This window comes from Sminthopsis crassicaudata, chromosome 2 (assembly GCF_048593235.1).
Source record: "Sminthopsis crassicaudata isolate SCR6 chromosome 2, ASM4859323v1, whole genome shotgun sequence".
Taxonomy (NCBI): domain Eukaryota; kingdom Metazoa; phylum Chordata; class Mammalia; order Dasyuromorphia; family Dasyuridae; genus Sminthopsis; species Sminthopsis crassicaudata.
In genome coordinates, this window is record NC_133618.1 from 37,373,107 (window position 1) to 37,392,643 (window position 19,537).

General features: G+C 38.9%; 1 protein-coding gene across 8 annotated transcripts; it reads right to left on the reverse strand.

Moving 5' to 3' along the window:
* Window positions 1-446: 446 nt before the first annotated feature.
* On the reverse strand, window positions 447-19,076 carry LOC141554167 (uncharacterized). Of its 8 annotated transcripts, none has more exons than XM_074285784.1 (5): window positions 16,579-18,220; window positions 13,903-13,953; window positions 13,035-13,161; window positions 10,034-10,129; window positions 447-8,004 (listed from the first exon to the last, which is right to left on the reverse strand). In XM_074285784.1, the coding sequence occupies exons 1-5, from the start codon at window positions 16,690-16,692 to the stop codon at window positions 6,170-6,172; spliced, it is 2,223 nt and encodes a 740-aa protein (XP_074141885.1). In that variant the 5' UTR covers window positions 16,693-18,220; the 3' UTR covers window positions 447-6,169. The 8 variants fall into 8 exon arrangements, 3 of the variants coding, with proteins under 3 accessions (XP_074141885.1, XP_074141884.1, XP_074141886.1); XM_074285783.1 differs by having other exon boundaries at window positions 10,034-10,132; XR_012485790.1 differs by adding exons at window positions 11,497-11,651; window positions 11,746-11,920 and having other exon boundaries at window positions 7,963-8,004; window positions 13,035-18,220.
* Between the last annotated feature and the right edge of the window lie 461 nt (window positions 19,077-19,537).

Consider the following 19,537-nt stretch of genomic DNA (forward strand, 5'->3'; position numbering starts at 1 on the left):
TTCCTTGGTAACCTTATTGCTTTCCCAAATTTGTTTATCATACTTGATGTCTATTTTCTTCTTCTAAACAAATCTACCTTTTCACTAAGAAAGTCCTTGTAAATTTGTCACATGTGTATGTCAAACAAGGAATTGCTTCCCTGATCTTATCAGAGAGAACTTACTTTCCCCCTTGTTTATTCACATTATAAATGCATAATTTGTAATCTATGATAAATGTCATCACAGTTGTTCCATGTCTGAAATACTGTACATTAAGGAGAGAATCGTTGCCATACTGGTCTTCAGCAATGCCAGTTCTGCCCAGAGAGAGAGAATGAGAATAGCTTTTTCTCCCAAGGCTAAGGTCAATTCTCTTCTAAAAAGTTTTTCACTACTCAGCTGGCTGATTTGTAGCATGCAAAGTAGCAAACAAGGTACAAATAAAACTTTAATGGAAATATACATTCTTTTCTCTAATATATGGATTTTTATTCAAAGTAAGCCATATCAGTTCCATGGAAGAAGTCTATACAAAATCCATCCCAACAAACTAAGAACATATACAGAACATGTTAGTACTAAAAAACACAGTACTTCCAGTACAGATCATCCCTTTCAGAGCTGAGAAAAGGGCCGCTAAAATGGATTTTTTCGATGTCCAGTCATGTGTGATTCTGTGACTCTTTGGGGGGTTTTCCTGGCAAAAACACTGAAGTGGTTTGCCATTTCTTTCTCTAGCACATTTGAGAGGTTAGGAAACTAAGGTAAAGCAGGTTAAAGTGACTTGCCAAGAGTCCCACAGCTAGGAAGTGTTTAAAGCCAACTACAGACTCAGGATGATAAAGCTTCCTGACTCTTGCCAATCTAACCACTGCCAGGGCAGCCAGCTGCTAGCTGGCTTGTTACGAACAAAAGAGTCATAAAAAGAATCCTTATACAGAATTGGGATGCAAGCAGTAAAACCTCACACATGTTAGGAGACATAAGGTTACTGAAAAGGTAAATCCGCAGTAAGCCCAGAGGCGCACAGATTTGGAGGAGTGTCTGGAAGCTTACCCTGCCTAAAGTCTTTATTTTTCAGATGAAAATACTAAAGAGAGCAGAAGAGGAGTCACACACTCCAGACTCCCACACCTAGAAGTCACAGAATTAGGATATGAACACTATTCCTTGGACACAACTCCAGGAACTCATTCAGCCATATATGAAGTATTTTTGATGTGATCTCATCTGCCTTCAGCCAATCCTTTTAATTGAGGAAGGGAGTGTTCACACACATAGGAGGTTCTAAGGAAAATTCCTTCATATTATATTATAAAATAAAATAAAATCCTTTATTCTGACAAACATTCTCTTACACTAATAATCTATGATTGTATCCAGAAATCGACCACTGAAAGTATCAAATCATGTATTACCTTGCCATAGAATTTATTTTTTTGTCCTACTCATTGAATGTAGCATTGACTTAAATTTAAATTTCAAACTAATGGAATAGCCCGATTAGAACCATATCAAAAGGGAGCATCTAAGTGGTACTAAGCCCTGAAATCAGAAGGACCCAAGCTCAAATCTGGCCTTAGACAATTAATACTTACTAGCTGGGTGAGCCTGGGGAAGTCACAACCCCCACTGCCTCAAGGGGAAAAAAAAGAAAATGAATCACATCAAAGATCCCTTCAAATTTATAGCCCAATGTAACTATTAACCCAATTAACATTTTATATCCACCAAATCAATGTTTCCCAAAATTCTAAACATATCTTGTAATGTTCTGTTCCTCCTAAAGTTCTGTTGTCTCCAGAAACTGCTGATCGCTCTCTGGGAGATCTGCGGTCTCAATTCAATCTCTCAGCCAGATTCTTCTTCCTCCAGAAAGCCAATTCTGGTCCAGAGTAGACTCTTTTTCCTCCAAAGAGCTGCCCCAGGTCTGGCCCAGACAAGACTCTCCCTTACTCAATGGTGTCTTTTATCCTCCCAAGAGAATGGGCGTGGAATAACTCAGGGGCTTCTGGGAAAAAATACTACAACTAATGAACTTGCTCCTCCCAAACATGTAAGCTCCTCTCCAGGAATTCACAGGGGTAAAACTCCCCTAAAGTAGAGAACTAGAGAATTGTTAAGTACCAACTTAGCACTTAATAAGAACCTATCATCTCATTATCTCATTAGCACTTAGTAAGAACCTAACAATATCTGAATGGATAAATACTGTATTGAAAAGATAAGAAAAAATTTCAAACCATTATTTTTCTCAAACATTTAAATAATATAATTAGTGAAATAAAACATAAAATATGGAAAACAATCAAAACCAGAAAAACTAGAAACCAAATTTCTATTAAAGTTTAGAAAATTTAGTTTTGCAAAGCAATGCTCTGCATCTCAAAAAAGGTTAAGAGACCCTGCTTATGGACTCTCAGCTACAGGCCCTGGTGGAGGGAGTTGGGAAAAAAAAAGTTAAGATGCCCTTGTCTGATTTAAGCCTGTAATTTTATAAATGAGGAAGTTCAAAGTGAGGAAGACAATAAGTCAGAGAGACAAGTTTCACCCAAGTTCTTCTGATCACCAGGCTGGTACTCTGCCCTTACCAGCCTTAATCACTGAATGAGCATTCTCTCAGGCCTGTCAGGTCATCCCCTCCCTGAGGTAATTCATCTTCAGGAATGAAGGACAAGCAACAACCTAGTTAGGACGACGACTCCCTGGGATGTGTAAAATTTTACCTTCTCTCTCCATAACTGGGACAGTGACACCCAGAGGACAAGGCAGACAGCCACAACTTGAAACTCTCCCTTCTTCCCCTCCTCCTTCCTCAGAGAATGCCAAGGTTGGAGCACTACTTGTAATAATTAAGAGGCAGATGACCAAGGGTGAGTTATACTATGGATTTTCATAGCTCTTCTCTGTAAAAGGAGGACAATACACACACAGCACATCCCAAAGTCTGGTAAAACATAAAGGGCTGGTGGGATAATAGTTATTGTTATTATCAAAGCCAGTCATGACCTTAAAGACAATTTTTCATGAAGCCCTGGAAATAGAAAGCTGACTGAACCCAATGCAAGATGGGATAGGGAAAGTAGAAAGTGGATACAAAGTGTAGATGGCCTCTTTCTAGGATCTGTCAGGGAAAAGAATTGGATAAATTAGATGTAGATAAAAAAGGCAATGGGATAAAGCAATGGTTTAATTCCACTCCCACCCCCCTGAGGCTGGGGTTAAATGACTTGCCCAGGGTCACACAGCTAGGAAGTGTTAAGTGTCTGAGATCACATTTGAACTGGGGTCCTCCTGAATTTAGGGCTGCTGCTCTATCCACTTCACCACCTAGCTGCCCCCTTGATTTTTTAAGTAGAGGTCAGACTTAAAAAAAATTGAACAAGGCATCAGTAAATTTACTAAAAAAATTCTCGGCCCAGATGGATTTACAACTGAATTCTAGCAAAATTCTACTAAAGACAAATTCACTAAAATACTTTATAAACTATTTAGGAAAACAGGCAAAGAAGGAAGCCTGTCAAATTCCTTTTATAAAACAAACAGATTCCTAACCTAGGGATAGCCAGAACAGAGAAAGAAAATTATAGAACAATTTCCCCAGTGAAACCTGATGCAAAAATTTTAAATAAAACATAAGAAATGAGGTTATAGAAATTTATCACCAGGACAATACACTAAGATGAGATGAGATTTATAACAGGAATTCAGGGTTGCTTTAAGATAAAAAAATTAGCAGCAGAAGTAGTTCTATCAATAACAAAACCAACAGAAACCCTATTATTATTTCCATGACAAAATAAAAAACCCATTCGTATTAAAAGGAGAGAGGAACAAATGGAGTTTTCCTTAAAATGATAAGAACTATTTATCTAAAGGCACCAGATAACATCACTGGTAATGGGAATAAGTTAGAAGCCTTCCCAATCAGATCATGGGTGAAGCAAGGAGGCCCATTATCACTATTATTGTACTGGAAATGTTAGCTCTAGAAATAAAAGAAAGGGTTATTGATGGACTTTGAATAGGCAATGACAAGACAAAACTATCATTCTTAGAATAAGATCTGGTACTGGCTAAGAAATACAGTGGTGGATCAGCAGAATACATTAGGAACACAAGACTCAAGTAGTAAATGACCTTTGTAACCTAGAGTTTGATGAACTCCAAGACTCCTGCCCTTGTGTTAAGAACTCACTATTTGACAAAAATATCTGGGAAAACTGGAAAAACAACATGGTACAAAGTACATAAAGACAAAAATCTTACACTGCATACCAAGATAAGGTCAAAATGGGTACATGATTTAGACACAAAGGATGATAATATAAGAGTCAGGAGAGCAAGGAAAAGTTGATGTTTCAGAATTATTAAAAAATGAAGACTTTCTCCTAAACAAATACCAGAGAGCACTGAGATATAAAATAGAAAATTTTGATTTTACTAAATTAAACAGGTTGAGCACAAACAAAACCAATGCAACCAAGATTAGAAAGGGGGGAAAAGTGGGAAACAATTAGTAAGACTCATTTCTCAAATATACAAAGAATGGGTTATACAACTGATAAATGGTCAAAGGATGTAAACAGGGAGTTTTCAGATCACCTGATTCAACCACTATAGAAACCAATTTTAAACTCTATTGGAAAAGGGAAAAGAACAATGTGTACAAAAATATTTAGAGCAGCTATTTGTGATGATAAAAAAAAAAATTAGAAGATGGCCATTAATTGGGGAATGGCTGAATCAATTGTTATAAAAGAATGTAATGGATTATACTGTTCTATAAGAAATATTGAGCAAATTTCAAAAAACCCTGCAAAGATCTACATGAGCTAAAGGTCAGTAACTAGAACCAGAAAACCATAACAGCATCATTGTGCAGATCATCAACTAAGATGGACTTGCCTTCTCAGCAATGCTTTGATTCAAGAGAATTCTAATAGATTTGGGATAAAATCTATGAAGACTCAATGAATACCCAAGCATATTATCATTTTCCCCCCTTTCTTTTCTTTTTCAGTCTCCCACATTTGTTTGGGTTCTTTTTTTTCCCCTCTCACATAGATTTGGGATAAAATCTATGAAGACTCAATGAAGACCCAAGCATATTATCATTTTTCCCCTCCTTTCTTCTTTTTCAGTTTCCCCATTTGTTTGGGTTCTTTTTTTTTCCCTCTCACAACCAATATGGAAAAGTTTAAAATGTCTACATGTATAACCTATATCCAATTAATTCAGAAGGGAAGAGGAAAGGGAGTAGAAAAAATTTGGAATTTAAAATCTTATAAAAATGAATATTGAAAATTATCTTTATAATTGGAAAAAAACTAAGAAGGAGATGAAAATTTTCTTACATTTAATTAGAAAAATTACAATAATAATAGCTAGTATTTATGATGTGGACTTTAAACAAGTTCATTTGGTCCCCATTTTAAGGAAAATGAAAAAAACAGAACTTGTCTTATTTGCTATAAAATGATGAGAAACTGGAGTTTCATTGGAGTATTCATTTATAATCTATACTGTATTTAAACTCTTGAGATTGTCTAGTTATCTTTAAACAACTTTGCCCTGAAGTATCAATATCTCAATTCTTCCTTGGATCTTATCTCTCAACTATTCCATGTTTCCTAGTTATATAAGATTGTTCCCCCAAAACCAATTGCTCAATATGACTAACTGTATTATATAATTATTACATAATGCTGACTATATTATATTAGCTTAAGCTAGTGAAGCTATTTTCACATAAAATAAAGTGTTACTGTTGCTTGAAAGCTTTCTTATGTTCTTTACATTTAGATTTCCCACCAGGATGAATTATCTGATATTTCTTAAGGTTTGAGCTGTACAAGAAAGTTTTCTCTATTTTTCATTTTTTATTATGCAAAGTTTGGATTTTGGCTATAGTCTGCTTCAACATCAGGACATTCAAAGGATATCTCTCCAGTATGAATTTCTTTATTTTTTAAAGTTTCTATATATTTAAAACCTTTTCCATATTCCTTGCATTTTTAGGGTATCTCTCCAATATGAAATCTCTTACATAAATTAAGGTGTCCCTTACATTTGAAGGCTTTTCTGTATCATCACATATATAAAGTTTCACATCAGTATGAGTTTCCTTATATTTAAGATGTTCCTAATGTTTGAAAGCTTTTCCACATCATTACAGAGTTTCATGTCAGTTATGACTTTTCTTATGTGAATTAAGATGACCTTTCTCCCGGAATGCATTTCCACATTCATTACATATATATGGTTTCTCTCCAGTATGAATTTTCTTATGCCTTTTGAGGTGATCCTTCCGAGTGAAGACTTTTCCACATTCATTACATTTATAGGGCTTCTTCCCAGTATGACTTGCCTCATGTACCTCAAGGCCTTTCTTAGACCTGAAGGCTTTGTCACATTCATTACATTTATAAGGTTTCTCTCCAGTATGAATTCTGTTATGTATATTTAGGGTTCCCTTAAGTTTGAAGGCTTTTCCACATGTATTACATTTATAGGGCTTCTGTCCAGTATGGACTACCTCATGTATATGAAGGCTTCCCTTAAAAATGAAGGCTTTTCCACATTCTTTACATATATATGGTTTATCTCCAATATGAATTTTCTTATGCAAAGTAAGGTGATCCTTCCGTGTGAAGGCTTTTCCACATATATTACATTTATAGGGCTTTTCCCCAGTATGAATTGCCTCATGTACTTCAAGGCCTTTCTTAGACCTGAAAGTTTTTCCACATTCTTTACATATATACGGTTTATCTCCAGTATGAATTTTCTTATGCCTATTAAGGTGATCCTTCCGGAAAAAGGCTTTTCCACATTCATTACATTCATAGGGTTTCTCTCCAGTATGAATTCGCTCATGTCGGTTAAAGGATGCCTTGTCCCTATAAGCTTTTCCACATTTATTACATTTACAAGGTTTCACTCCAGTATGAATTCTTTTATGTACATCAAGGGTTCCCTTAAGTTTGAAGGCTTTTCCACATGTATTACATTTATAGGGCTTTTGTCCAGTATGAATTACCTCATGTACATGAAGGCCTCCCTTAAACATGAAGGCTTTTCCACATTGTTTACATAGATATGGTTTATCTCCAGTATGAATTTTCTTATGATTATTAAGGTGATCCTTCCGAGTAAAGGATTTTCCACATTCACTACATTTATAGGGCTTCTCCCCACTATGAGTTGCTCCATGTACACCAAGGCATCTTTTCAATCTGAAGGCTTTTCCACATTCATTACATTTATAGGGTTTGTCTCCAGTATGAATTCGCTCATGTCTATTAAAGGATGTATTGTCCCTATAAGCTTTTCCACATTCTTTACATTTACAATGTTTCACTCCAGCATGAATTTTCTTGTGTCTATTAAAGGTTCTCATAAGGCTGAAAGTTTTCCCACATTCATTACATTTATAGGATTTCTCTCCAGTTGAAATTCTCTTATATTGAGACAGATATCCCCTCTGATGAAAAGTTTTGCTATCATTATTACATTGTTCAATAGGCTTTTCTTCCTGAAGATTTTTCTGTGGAACAGCAAGGTATGAATTATAGCTGGAAGTTTTACCACATTCACCAGATTTATGAGATTTCATTCCAGGCTGAATTCCTCCATGTACATTAAGGCATGAATTGATGTGGAAGGTTTTGTCACATTCATCAATTCTATGAGGTTGTTCTTGAAAACACACTCTATGGTAATGATTCAGTTTTGAGTGGTATTTGAAAACCTTCTTATATTTATTAAACTTAGAATGGTTCTTCAGCATGGAAATTCTGCTACATGAAGTTTTGCTGTGCTTAACTATTAGCTTCATGGATTTTCTTTCTGGGTTGTTTATCTGCTTTACTAATAAAGTGTCATAATTCCAAGCATCTCTCAATTTAGATTTGCAGAAATTATCTTTTATGATTCTCTCTCTGGATGTCTCTCTGCTAGTAATACATAGTTTTTGAATTGAGTCCTTGGTTTCACATTTTCTTTTCTCAACAGGAGAATCTGAAAGTAACAGAAAAAAGTGTCAGCACCCAGTGCTCAATTTGTGGGAAAAGAAATTCAGTTATCTTCATTAGGATGAAGGGTGACTGATATGGACAAGGTAGAAGAAATATGATCAAGAGGGAGCTGAAGCCCAAAAACAGGTGAGGGGAAAGTAACAGAACTGTCCAGAGAGAAAAACAATAATTCTAAAACCACAGAGTATTACATTTCAAGTGGATCTCTGATAACACTGAAGAAAAGATAGTGACTGAAACAGTAATTTTATACATATAACCAATTTCTAGATGAAGAAACTCCTTATAGAAGGTTGCTATCAAAGTCATAGCTTTAGAGCCATTGAGATTATTCAACAGTTAGGTGTTACTGCCATAGTGCATCTTCTTGAATTCAATTTGGTCTCAGATACTTTCCAGCTAAGGGAGCCTGGTCAAGGCACTTAATCCTGTTGGCCTCAGTTTCCCCATCTGTCACATTAGCTGGAGAAGGAAATAGTAGACCATCCCAGGATCTCCAGCAAGAAAACCCTCAAAAAGGGTGAGAAAGTGTTGGACAGGACTCAAGTCCTCAATAGAAAAGGAGCATTGAGAGGTGAAGTGAATTGCTCAATGTCACACTTAGTAAATGTTAGAGACAGGCTCTGAACCCAAGTCTGCTAATTAGGAAGCTGGTGCTCTTTACATTTTGTAACACTTCAAATCCTTGGACTTTGTTCTGTTTTCCTGTACCAAGAAAATGCATAAATTTGTGGAAATAGAGAGCCAAACTGTGAATCCCAGTTGTGCTACTTATTAGGTAGCTGACCATGGGGAAGTTATATTATGGATTATTCTAATATGGAAATAATACAAAAACCATACATCCCAAATGTTGGTTAAAATTAGTAAACAAACTATAAATATTAGCTATGGTATTATAAAAGTCATTTTTATTAATATATATAAATAATTGTTAAATGATCTTAAAGAATTTTCCATGAAGCAGTGGAAAGAGATAGTTTACTGCACTAATTAAAGGTGGGAAAGGGAAAGTAGGAAGTAGATAGAAGGTGTAGATGGCATCTTTATAAAATCTGTCCCTGAAAATAATGAGACAAATTGTCAGGAAGATAAAACAGGCAATAGGATTTGGCCAAGGTTTGATTTTTTTTTTAATAGTTTTTATTTACCAGATATATGCATGGGTAATTTTACAACATTGACAAATTGCCAACCTTTTGTTCTAATTTTTCCCCTCCTTCCCCCCCTTTCCCCGCATGGCAGGTTGATCAATACATGTTAAATATATTAAAGTATAAATTAAATATAATATATGTATACATGTCCAAACAGTATGCTGTACAAAAAGAATCGGATTTCAAGGTTTGATTTCTTAAAATAGAAGTCAGGCTTAATGATAAATGAAAGTATGTTTCTCTTTATCTCTCAGAAAAGCCTCTTCAAAGATAAAAAATAATGTAAGGATTTAAGAATAGAAAATATTTGTGGAAATAAAGGATAGAACCCAGCATATGGGTGGAAGTCTAAGCATAATCAAGAAGAATTACAGCTTTTTCTGAGATGAGAGAGAAATACAAGGGCAGATTTACTAGAAAACCATTTCTTGACATGAAAGGTGAGTTACAGGAGGAGTGCAGGATGGACAACCACAGCTCCTCTCCTCAGGCCTATGGACCTTGAAAGAGAGCTTAACATTTCCAAGGTAACTCACTCTAATGACCCAGCCAAGCTCCTACTGGCAGTGAATCCTGTCCCTACCTAGATTTCTGGGCCAGGGTTTTTCAGCTGCATCTGACCTTGTGTAAGCTCCTCTGAGGGATTTTTTGGCAGAGATTCATATCTCAGAGGACTTTGCCATTTCCTTCTCCACATCATGTCACAGAGGAAACCCATAGGGTTAAGAGACCTGTTCAGGGTCTCACTGCTGGGAAGTGTCTGAGGTCAGACTGGAATTCAGAACCCTGAGACTCCTTCAGTCCAGGGCTGGCACTCAGGGGACTGCACCCCCTATCCACCTGGTTATTACTCACACTCAGAAAGACATCTGGGGTCTTCTTCCCTTGATAGCCAAGGAGCTTCATGTCTCTCCAGATGAGAAATCACAGCTGGTTTAGTTACTGGAAGCCCTGCTTAAGGAGAAATGAATGGAAAGTGTTGAAAACATAAGACACTTCAGAACTCCATCTTGGACTCTCTAAAGAGACATCATTATCACAAATTATTATTCAATATTGTATTAGAAATTCTAGCTTTAGCAATAAGAGAAGAAAAAGAGTTTAAAGGAATTAGAATAGGTAATGAGATAACTAAATTATTACTCTTTGCAGATGATATGATGATATACTTACAGAACATTAGAAAATCAACTAAAAAACTATTCAAAATAATCTACAACTTTAGCAATGTGGCAGGATACAAAATACATTCACATAAATCATTAACATTCTTATACATCACTAACAAAATCCAACAGCAAGAGATTAAAAGAGAAATTCCATTTAAAATAACTGTCACTAGTATAAAATATTTGGGAATCTATCTGCCAAGGGAAAGTCAACTATTATATATGCAAAACTACAAAGACTTCCTACACTAATAAAGCCAGTTTTAAAGAAGTGAAAAATATCAAGTGCTCATGGATAGGTCGAGGGAATATAATAAAGATGACAATACTACCTAAACTAAACTACTTATTTAGTGCTATACCAATCACACTCCCAAGAAACTATTTTAATGACCTAGAAAAAATAACAACAAAATTCATCTGGAAAAACAAAAGATCAAGAATTTCAAGGGAATTAATGAAAAAACAAAAACAAATGAAGGTGGCCTAGCTGTACCAGACCTAAAACTATATTATGAAGCAGTGGTTATCAAAACCATTTGGTATTGGCTAAGAAATAGACTAGTTGATCAGTGGAATGGCTTAGATTGACAAAACAAAACAGTCAATGATTATAGCAATTTAGTGTCTGACAAACACAAAGACCTCAATTTTTGGGATAAGAATTCATTATTTTACAAAAACTGCTGGGAAAACTGGAAATTAGTATGGTAGAAAGTAGGCACAGACCCACACTTAACACAATATACCAAGATAACATTGAAATGGATTAATGATCTTCACACAAAGAATGATATTATAAAGAAATTAGAAGAACATAGGATAATTTGCCTCTCAGACCTGTGGAGGAGGAAGGAATTTGTGACCAAAGAACTTTTTCTTTACATTTTCAGATGAAGAAATTGAAACTATTTCTAGTCATATGAAAAGGTACTACTAAATCACTACTAATCAGAGAAGTGCAAATTAAGACAACTCTGAGATACCACTACACATCAGTCAAATTGGCTAGGATGACAGGAAAAGATAATGACAAATGTTGGAGGAGATGTGGAAAAACTGGGACACTGATATATTGTTGGTAGAGTTGTGAACTGATCCAACCAGCAATTTAGAACTATACTCAAAAAGTTATCAAATAGTACATACCCTTTAATCCAGCAGTGTTTCTACTGGGCTTATATCCATCCCAAAGAGATCACAAAGGAGGGAAAGGGACCCACATGTGGAAAATATTTGTGGCAGCTCTTTGTGTAGTGGCAAGGAACTGGAAACTGAGTGGATGTCCATCAATTGGAGAATGGCTGAATAAATTGTGGTATATGAATATTATGGAATATTATTGTTCTGTAAGAAATGACCAACAGGATGATTTCAGAAAGGCCTGGAGAGACTTACAGGAACTGATGGTAAGGGTAATGAGCAGACCCAGGAGATCATTGTACACGGCAACAACAAGACTATACGATGATCAATGCTGATGGACGTGGCTCTCTTCAACAATGAGAAGATTCAAACCAGTTCCACTTGTTCATGATGAAGGAAGCCACACCCAGAGAGAGGCCTGTGGGAACTGAGAGTGGTTCACAACAAAGCATTTTCAGTCTTTTTGTTGTTGCTTGTTTGTATTTTGTTTAGCCTTTTTTTTTTTTTTTTTGACTTTTACTGGTTTGATTTGATTTTTCTTGTGCAGCCCAATAATTGTATAAATATGTATGCATACATTAGATTTAACATATATTTCTATCATGTTTAACATATATTGGACTACTTGACATCTAGGGGAGGGAGTAGGGGAAGGGAGGGAAAATTGGAGTATTAAGGTTTTGCAAGGGCTAATGTTGAAGAATTGTCCATGCATGTATTTTGAAAAAAAAGCTTTTAATAAAAATAAAACAAAAAAGAAAGAAAGAAAAGGGGCATGACTGGGAATGCCAGGGAAAAAGCATCAATGACCCCTGAAGGATGTCTCCCTTAGCAAATGTGAGCTTTTGGTGCAGACACAGGACAGACGGGGTCTTGTTCACGCATTTCTAGCCTTTTGGGAGAAAGAAGTCTTTCCTTCTCTGCCCTGGGGCTCTATGGAGAACCTGAAGCCTGGCTGAGCAGAGTGTCAAAGGAGAACCTGCAGGGCTGCAAAATGAAGCTGCTGATTTCCAGCTGGACAAAGAAGGACTTTTTGTCTGGGAAGAGCAACAACTGCTCACAACTGCCCAAATGTCTGAGGGCATCTCTTTCTAAAGGTATTTCCCAGTCCAGAAAATTCAAATTCAGCCAAGCTTTTTAGCCACCCACAGCCATAGACAAATGGAATTCATTGATACTGCAGTGGCTCATACATGATACTCTCTCTTAGCATGGAATGAATGCTCTCCCAACTCTGCATTGCCCACCTCTTTGACTTTCAATTCTTGCAACCCTACTTTCCTTCAAAACTTAGCTCAGAATAAGCCATCTCTGGAATAAGGTTTTTCCTTATCCACCTACCTGCTACTGTCATCCCCTTAAAAATAACTTTTTTGTACTGATATCTAGAATCTTGGGGTTTCTCTGAACAGTATAGATGCTCCATGAGGGGCAGGACCTGTTTTAATTTTACCTTTCTCACTTAGTGACTACCATAGTTCCTGGTACTCAGTCAGAGATGAATGAATGCTGATTGGATAACTGAAAAGAAGTTAACTTACCAAGAGAAACAAAGTTCTCATAGTTCTCCAGCATCACGTCCCTGTACATGACTTTCTGACCAGGATCCAAATAGCTCCATTCCTCCTGGGTGAATTCCACAGCAACATCTTGGAAAGTCAATGAATTCTGAAATATCATAGGAACTTAGTGTGGGAGATGAAAAAAACTTTAAAAGCCATCTAGTAATGGAAGGTGAGACGGAAGAGAGGGAGGCACTTAGAACTCAAAATGTAACCAAAAAATGAAATAGTTTGCTTTTTAAAAGTTTATTTCCATTTTAGTTTTTTTTTTTTTTCCCTGAGGCTGGGGTTAAGTGACTTGCCCAGGGTCACACAGCTAGGAAGTGTTAAGTGTCTGACACCATATTTGAACTCGGGTCCCCCTGAATTCAGGGCTGGTGCTCTATCCACTGCGCCACCTACCTGCCACCTCCATTTTTTTTAATACTTTTTTTCCCCAAAAAATACATGTAATACTTTTCAACATTTACTCCTACAAACCTTTGTGTTCTAAAATTTTTCCCTCCCTCTGAACTTCCCTCCTACCCTGCAATCCAATATAGGTTAAACATATACAATTCTTATAAACATAGCTTCATCTTTATAATAATTTGTGAGAAAACCAGACCAAAAGGGGGGGGGAAATGAGGAAAAAACCCCCAAGCAAATAACCACAAAAAAGTTGAAAATACTATGTTTTGATCCACATCCAGTTTCCATAATCCTTTCTCTAGATGCAGATGGCTCCCTCCATCACAAGTCCACTGGAACTGCCTTGAATCACCTCACTGTTGAAAAAGCCATGTCCATTCAGTTGATCATGTCACAGTCTTGTTGCTGTGTATAATGTTCTCTTGGTAATACTCACCTCACTTAGCATCAGCTCATGCAAGTCTTTCCAGGCTTTTCTGAATTCAGTCTGTTCAATATATTGTATAGAACATTAATATTCCATTACATTAATATACCACAATTTATTCAATCATTTTTCAGGTCCTTGCCACTAAAAAATGTTTGCACATGTGGTTTCTTTTCCCATTTCTATAATTTCTTTGGGATGCACACCCATCAGAGATATTGTTGGATCAAAGGGTATACACAATTTAAAACCCTTTGGGCATAGTTCCAAATTGTTCCCCAGAATAAATGGATCAGTTCATGACTCCGACAACAATGTATTGGTGTCCTAGTTTTTCTACTTCCCCTCCAATATTATCATTATCTTTTCCTGTCATCTTAGTCAATCACAGTGTTATCTTAAATTTGCAATTCTCTAATCAATAGTGATTTAGAAAATTTTTGCATGTGACTAGAAGTTGCTTTAATTTCTTTCTCTGAAAATTGTTCATTTCCTTTGATCCTTTTAATAGTTGGGAAATTGCTTATATATATTATGAATTTGGAACAATTTAGAAATGAGGCCTTTATCAGAAAAAAGTGTAGATAATTTTTTTTTTCCTCAGTTGTGTGCTTCCTTTCTAATCTGCATGGTTTTCTGTACAAAACTCTCTAATTCTTCTTTGGCCATAAATTCCTTCCTTCTCCACAAATATGAGAGGTGAACTATCCATTGTTCTCCTAATTTGCCTTTACTTTTATCCTTTATGTCTAAATCGTGACCCCATTTCAAACTTATTCTAGTATAGGGTATTGAGTGTTGTTCAATGTCTAGTTTCTGCCATAGTATTTTCTACTTTTCCCAGCAATTTTCAAATAGTGAGTTCCTATGGAGAAGCTGGAGTTTTTGGCTTATCAAACACTACTCATTGTGTCTTGTGAATCTACTCCACTGGTGGAGGACTCTTATTTCTGAGCTAGTCACAACTGGTTTTGATGATCACTGCTTTATACTAGTTTTAGGTCTGGCACAGCTAGGCCAGCTTCCTTGCATTTTGTTTTTCATTAATTCTCTTGAAATTCCTGATCTATTGTTTTTCCAGAAGAATTCTGTCATTTATTCTAGCTCTATAAAGTCATTTTGTGTCAGGTCAGATCACTCTTGGGAAGGTGTGGTGACACATATGATGTCCATGCCAAGCTCATGAGAAGTGAGCAGATTATGCTGTGTATCGCAATAGGGGCTAGGAACTGAATATCACAGACTGGGGCTGGAGCCCAGACCTTGCTGTGTCCTGGGATAAGATCAGAACGGAATGGAAGCCAGTTAAGGGCTATGCTGATGTTGTCTTCCCTTTGCTTGTGGCAGAGACTTTGGCCCAGAAAATCAGCACCTTTGATCCAGACAAGAATGATGAGAGCAATTGGGTCTAACAAGAACCTGGACGCTGGGGGTTCTGGATTCTATTTGTTGCTTCACATTTACACCCCAGAAACTCCAAGTTTCATGGTGCCCTGGCCAAGGTCAGCAAATACCTGGACCTGAGATAAAGGTCTCTTTATGTGGCAGGTGATGGTACACTTCCCTAAAGCTAATGAACTCCATGCATCGCTCCCACATCACCCACTGAAAAAATGAAAGAAGGAAAACAATTTACCATTATCAAAAATGAACAGGCTGAAAGTGCCATCTTTCAAGAGTAAATTTAATCAATAACTAGGAGAGATATTGCCCAAACATATGCCAATGAATATGAAAACCTAAAGGAAATGGATGAATATCTCAAAGAATATAAATTGTCCAGATGAATGCAACAGAAAATAAAACATAAGATGAAACTTTAGAGAACAAAAAAACTAGCATGCCATCAATGAACTTGCCAGAAAAAATCCAGAGGGTCAGAAGCATTCACAAGTTAATTTTACCAATTTAGAGAACAATTAATGTGATACTGATTACTAAACTAGGAAACCAAATAAAGATAGAAAAATTATACATTACTTTCATACAATCCAATGGAAATACTGATGCAAAAATTTTAAATACAACATTAGGGAGGGGATTACAGAAATGCATCCTAAGGATAATACATTAGGACCAGATTGGATGGTATCAGAAATGCAGGGCTAATTGAAGTTTAGCTAAATTTCAGCCTAATTTATCCCATCAATAACAAAAACTAAAGAAATCATCTGATTATGCAATGGATGGAGAAAAAGCTTTTGACAAAATAGAACACCCAAGCCTTTTAAAATCACTTGAGAGAATAGGAATAAAGAGAGGTTTCCTTACAATGCTAACTATTATCCATTAAACAAACAGCCAACATTCTCTGCAATGAATTTAAGCTAGAAGCCTTCCCAATAAGATCAGGGATGAAGCAATTCCACCATTATTGTACTAAAATGTTACCTACAGCAATAAGAGAAGAAAAAGTAATTGGATAAACAGCAAAAGCGAGGAGGGAAAAACCTCTCAGTCTTTGCAGAAGATATGATGACATATTTAAAGAATGCTAGAGAATCAACTAAAATAAACCACCTGAAAGACTTAATCTCTTGAGCAAAATTTCAAGACATAAAATGAACCCGCAGAAATCACTGGCATTTGGACGCATTACCCACAAAGTCCAGCAGCGAGAGACAGAAAGAGAAATGCCACTTGAAATAACTACAGTCAATACAAATACTCGGGGGGGCTTCATACCTTAAAGCTCTCTCCAGTCCAGGTTGATGGGTTCAAGTGTACACTTGCTAACAGAAAGGCCAAGTGGAGAATGCTGCAGTGGATTTCCAATGCCATGGATTCACAAGCTGGCATTCAGAGTCCATCTCTACCTCTGCCCCCCATGTGTCTCCCAGCCATGTCCTTCCAAAGGAATACAGCTTTCTTCTTCTCTTCCCTGGTCTCTCCAGGACACTAGAGGAACATTCTGGCTGTGCCCTTGTTATCTCTGACAACTGCTGCATGACTGGCCCGTTTTCCTTCCCCATCACATGATCCCAAAGACACCTAAAATCCTGTTCTTCCATGTTCAGCCTTGTTTGACATGGAACCTTCTCACATCTACCCCAGGCCTCTAAATTGTCCTCTGTGTGAAATGAATGTGTAATTCTTTGGAGACTGTGGCACTCCCAATCATTCTGACCTGTAACAACACCGGCAGAATGCCTGGTATTAAACACGCAGAACGCTGCTTTCCCAGGAAGCCTGGGGGTCATCCAAGGACTCTCTAATTTCCCATGTGGACAAACACTCCTCTCGTGGTACTTCCTGACACCACTTACTGCTAACTGCTTTGGGTAATTACAGACTTCTCTCAAGAGATCTTTTGGGCTGAACGAAAGCAGCACAATTTCCTATGCAAAAAGAAGCCTGTCCAGACCCTCACCAGTCAGTCCCTTGGACTCTACACTAGGTGGCCTCCATCACAGCAGAGACCACTGGCAAACATCCATATTTAGGATCAGAGCATCACTGCACAGGGTTATCTGCCATGCTGTAGCTATCTACCGATCTTGAATGATTCTGATGTAAACTCTCCTTGTACATTTCCCTGAGTGAAAACCGTTCTTTTTTAATCAACAAACACTAAGTGCAGTGGGATCTTGCTTCCTGTACTTTTCAGTCAGCTGTGAAACTGGGAGATGTGACCTTTTGTCAAACAGGGACAGTGAAAATCCACTTGTTTCCAGAAACAGCCAGACTGAGGACTCCTTCACTGTACAGAGACTCTCATAAAGGTTCCGTGACGAGAGCAGAGGAAGCGCGGCAAGTCACAGACTGACCGCTCATCTCTACTACTGGGTCCCGTGACTGACTGTGACGTCACCCAACGTTGGCTTCAGGTAACACTCCAAGCCCGAGCGCCGCAAGTCACTCCCACTTACCAGACACTACTCAACAAGGGCCGGGAACGGGCCCCACACATTTCAGGTTTGGTCTCAGGCCCCTTCTGTTCAGGGACCTCCGGCCCACTTTTCAAAATTTGTAAGAAATTCAATTTAACTGAAATGAACGGAATTAAAAGAATGGGGAAGGACGAGGAACTGTACCAAGACAGACTAAAGAATTGATCTCTGCAGCAAGCAGGGCGAGCACTGACAGAGGTCAGCCCAGCTCCATGGCCCCACCCACTGAGTCCCGCCCGCTTCAGTCCACGTCACAGCCTCACACACGCCCTCAGCAGGGGCCTCCAGCTCTCCCCACACGCCCAGGGCCCAGTCAGAAATCCCAGTCCGGTCCTCAGGTGAAGTTTCCCCTACAAAACCTGCTTGTGGGCCCTCCCAAGGCCTCGGCCTGCCTTTGTTCGGTCCCCAGGGCCCTCCGCCATTTGGTTTCCCCTTCCCCTCCCCCATGCCAAGTAGTCTCTCCCCCAACACCCCACGCTTCCCCTCCCCCCTTCTCACTGCAGCTACTAGCACTGGTAGGGGCTGAGTCCCTTTCAGGACTTAGCCGGCCTTCTTAGACACGCCCCTTTATGGGGTGCTCCCTTTTTACGGCTTACAGTGAGTCTCGCTGAGGAACTTGTCTTCCCCTCTCCCATTCTATTTCACATTCACCGTTCCCGGTGCCTTCACTTTCTCAGTAATCGCTCCTAACTAAACCCGCACTTGCCACAGAGAACGGCCCCTGAGAATTCTCCGACCGGCCCCAGCCCACTTGGGGGCCTCCCACTACCTGATGCCCACAAACCCCACAGTATCTGGCGCTCCCGCCCACCGCGGGCCCCTCTCTCCGCCAGGGCTGCCCCAAGCCAGAGCGCTCCCGCCCACAGCCACTCACGCACGTGGGGAACGTGTTTCCCAAACCTCCTCCTCAGGCAGTGGAAAAGGTTGGGAACAGACATCTTCCCAACTGCGCCTGCTCGCGCTTCTGGCATCCGGAGGTACCGGAGGTTCCTCTCCTCGCTTCTGGGAAATGTAGTCTTTCGGCTGGAGCGCAGGCGCAGCCACTGGGCCTTAAAGGGACTTTAAGGCCGCGGCTGCAGGCGCTAGGCGGCGGGGGTGACGGGCGCTAACCGAGGCGCTCTCTGCCCTCAAGGCGCTCCTTCTGTGGAGAGCTGGACGGGAAAGGAGAAGCCGGACAGAGAAGTGGCTGTAAAATATCGGCTAAATAAATTCCCAATTCATCCGCAGAAATTGCTAGAAACTCCGTGTGCAGGCTCTAGCGCTCAGTCGGTCAGAGTGGCGTCATAGGAGGCTCCGCCCCAAGACAGCTCTGGTCCTAGCGCGCACGTACACAGCGCTTTTACTTGTCAGGCTCATTGCGCCGCGATCTAGATCAGTCCAGAGCTGGCGCGGATCTCCGGCTCCGGCCGCTGCCCAGCTTCTGCTGTGATACGTGCGGAAGCTGAGGGGTATCTCCGTATCTGTGGGTGGGAGACTTGGCCGTCACTGCCCCGGTTCGATAACCCTCAGAATCCCAATCCTCCCGCTCCTCAGAGAGATCCTCCAGATCCACTCTTCCAGCGTTCCCTCCCGCGCCCCAGCCCTCTATTTTCAGGGGCACTCAGTCCATCTTTTTTAAGCTTCTGCTGTGCCAGAAAATCCCCCTTTCTAAAACCCAGGAGGAACGTCTGGGGACTTGGGGAAAGATGGGATTTTAAGATGAGATTAACACTGAATCATTAAGTACTTATTACATAACAGAAATATTGTTACTA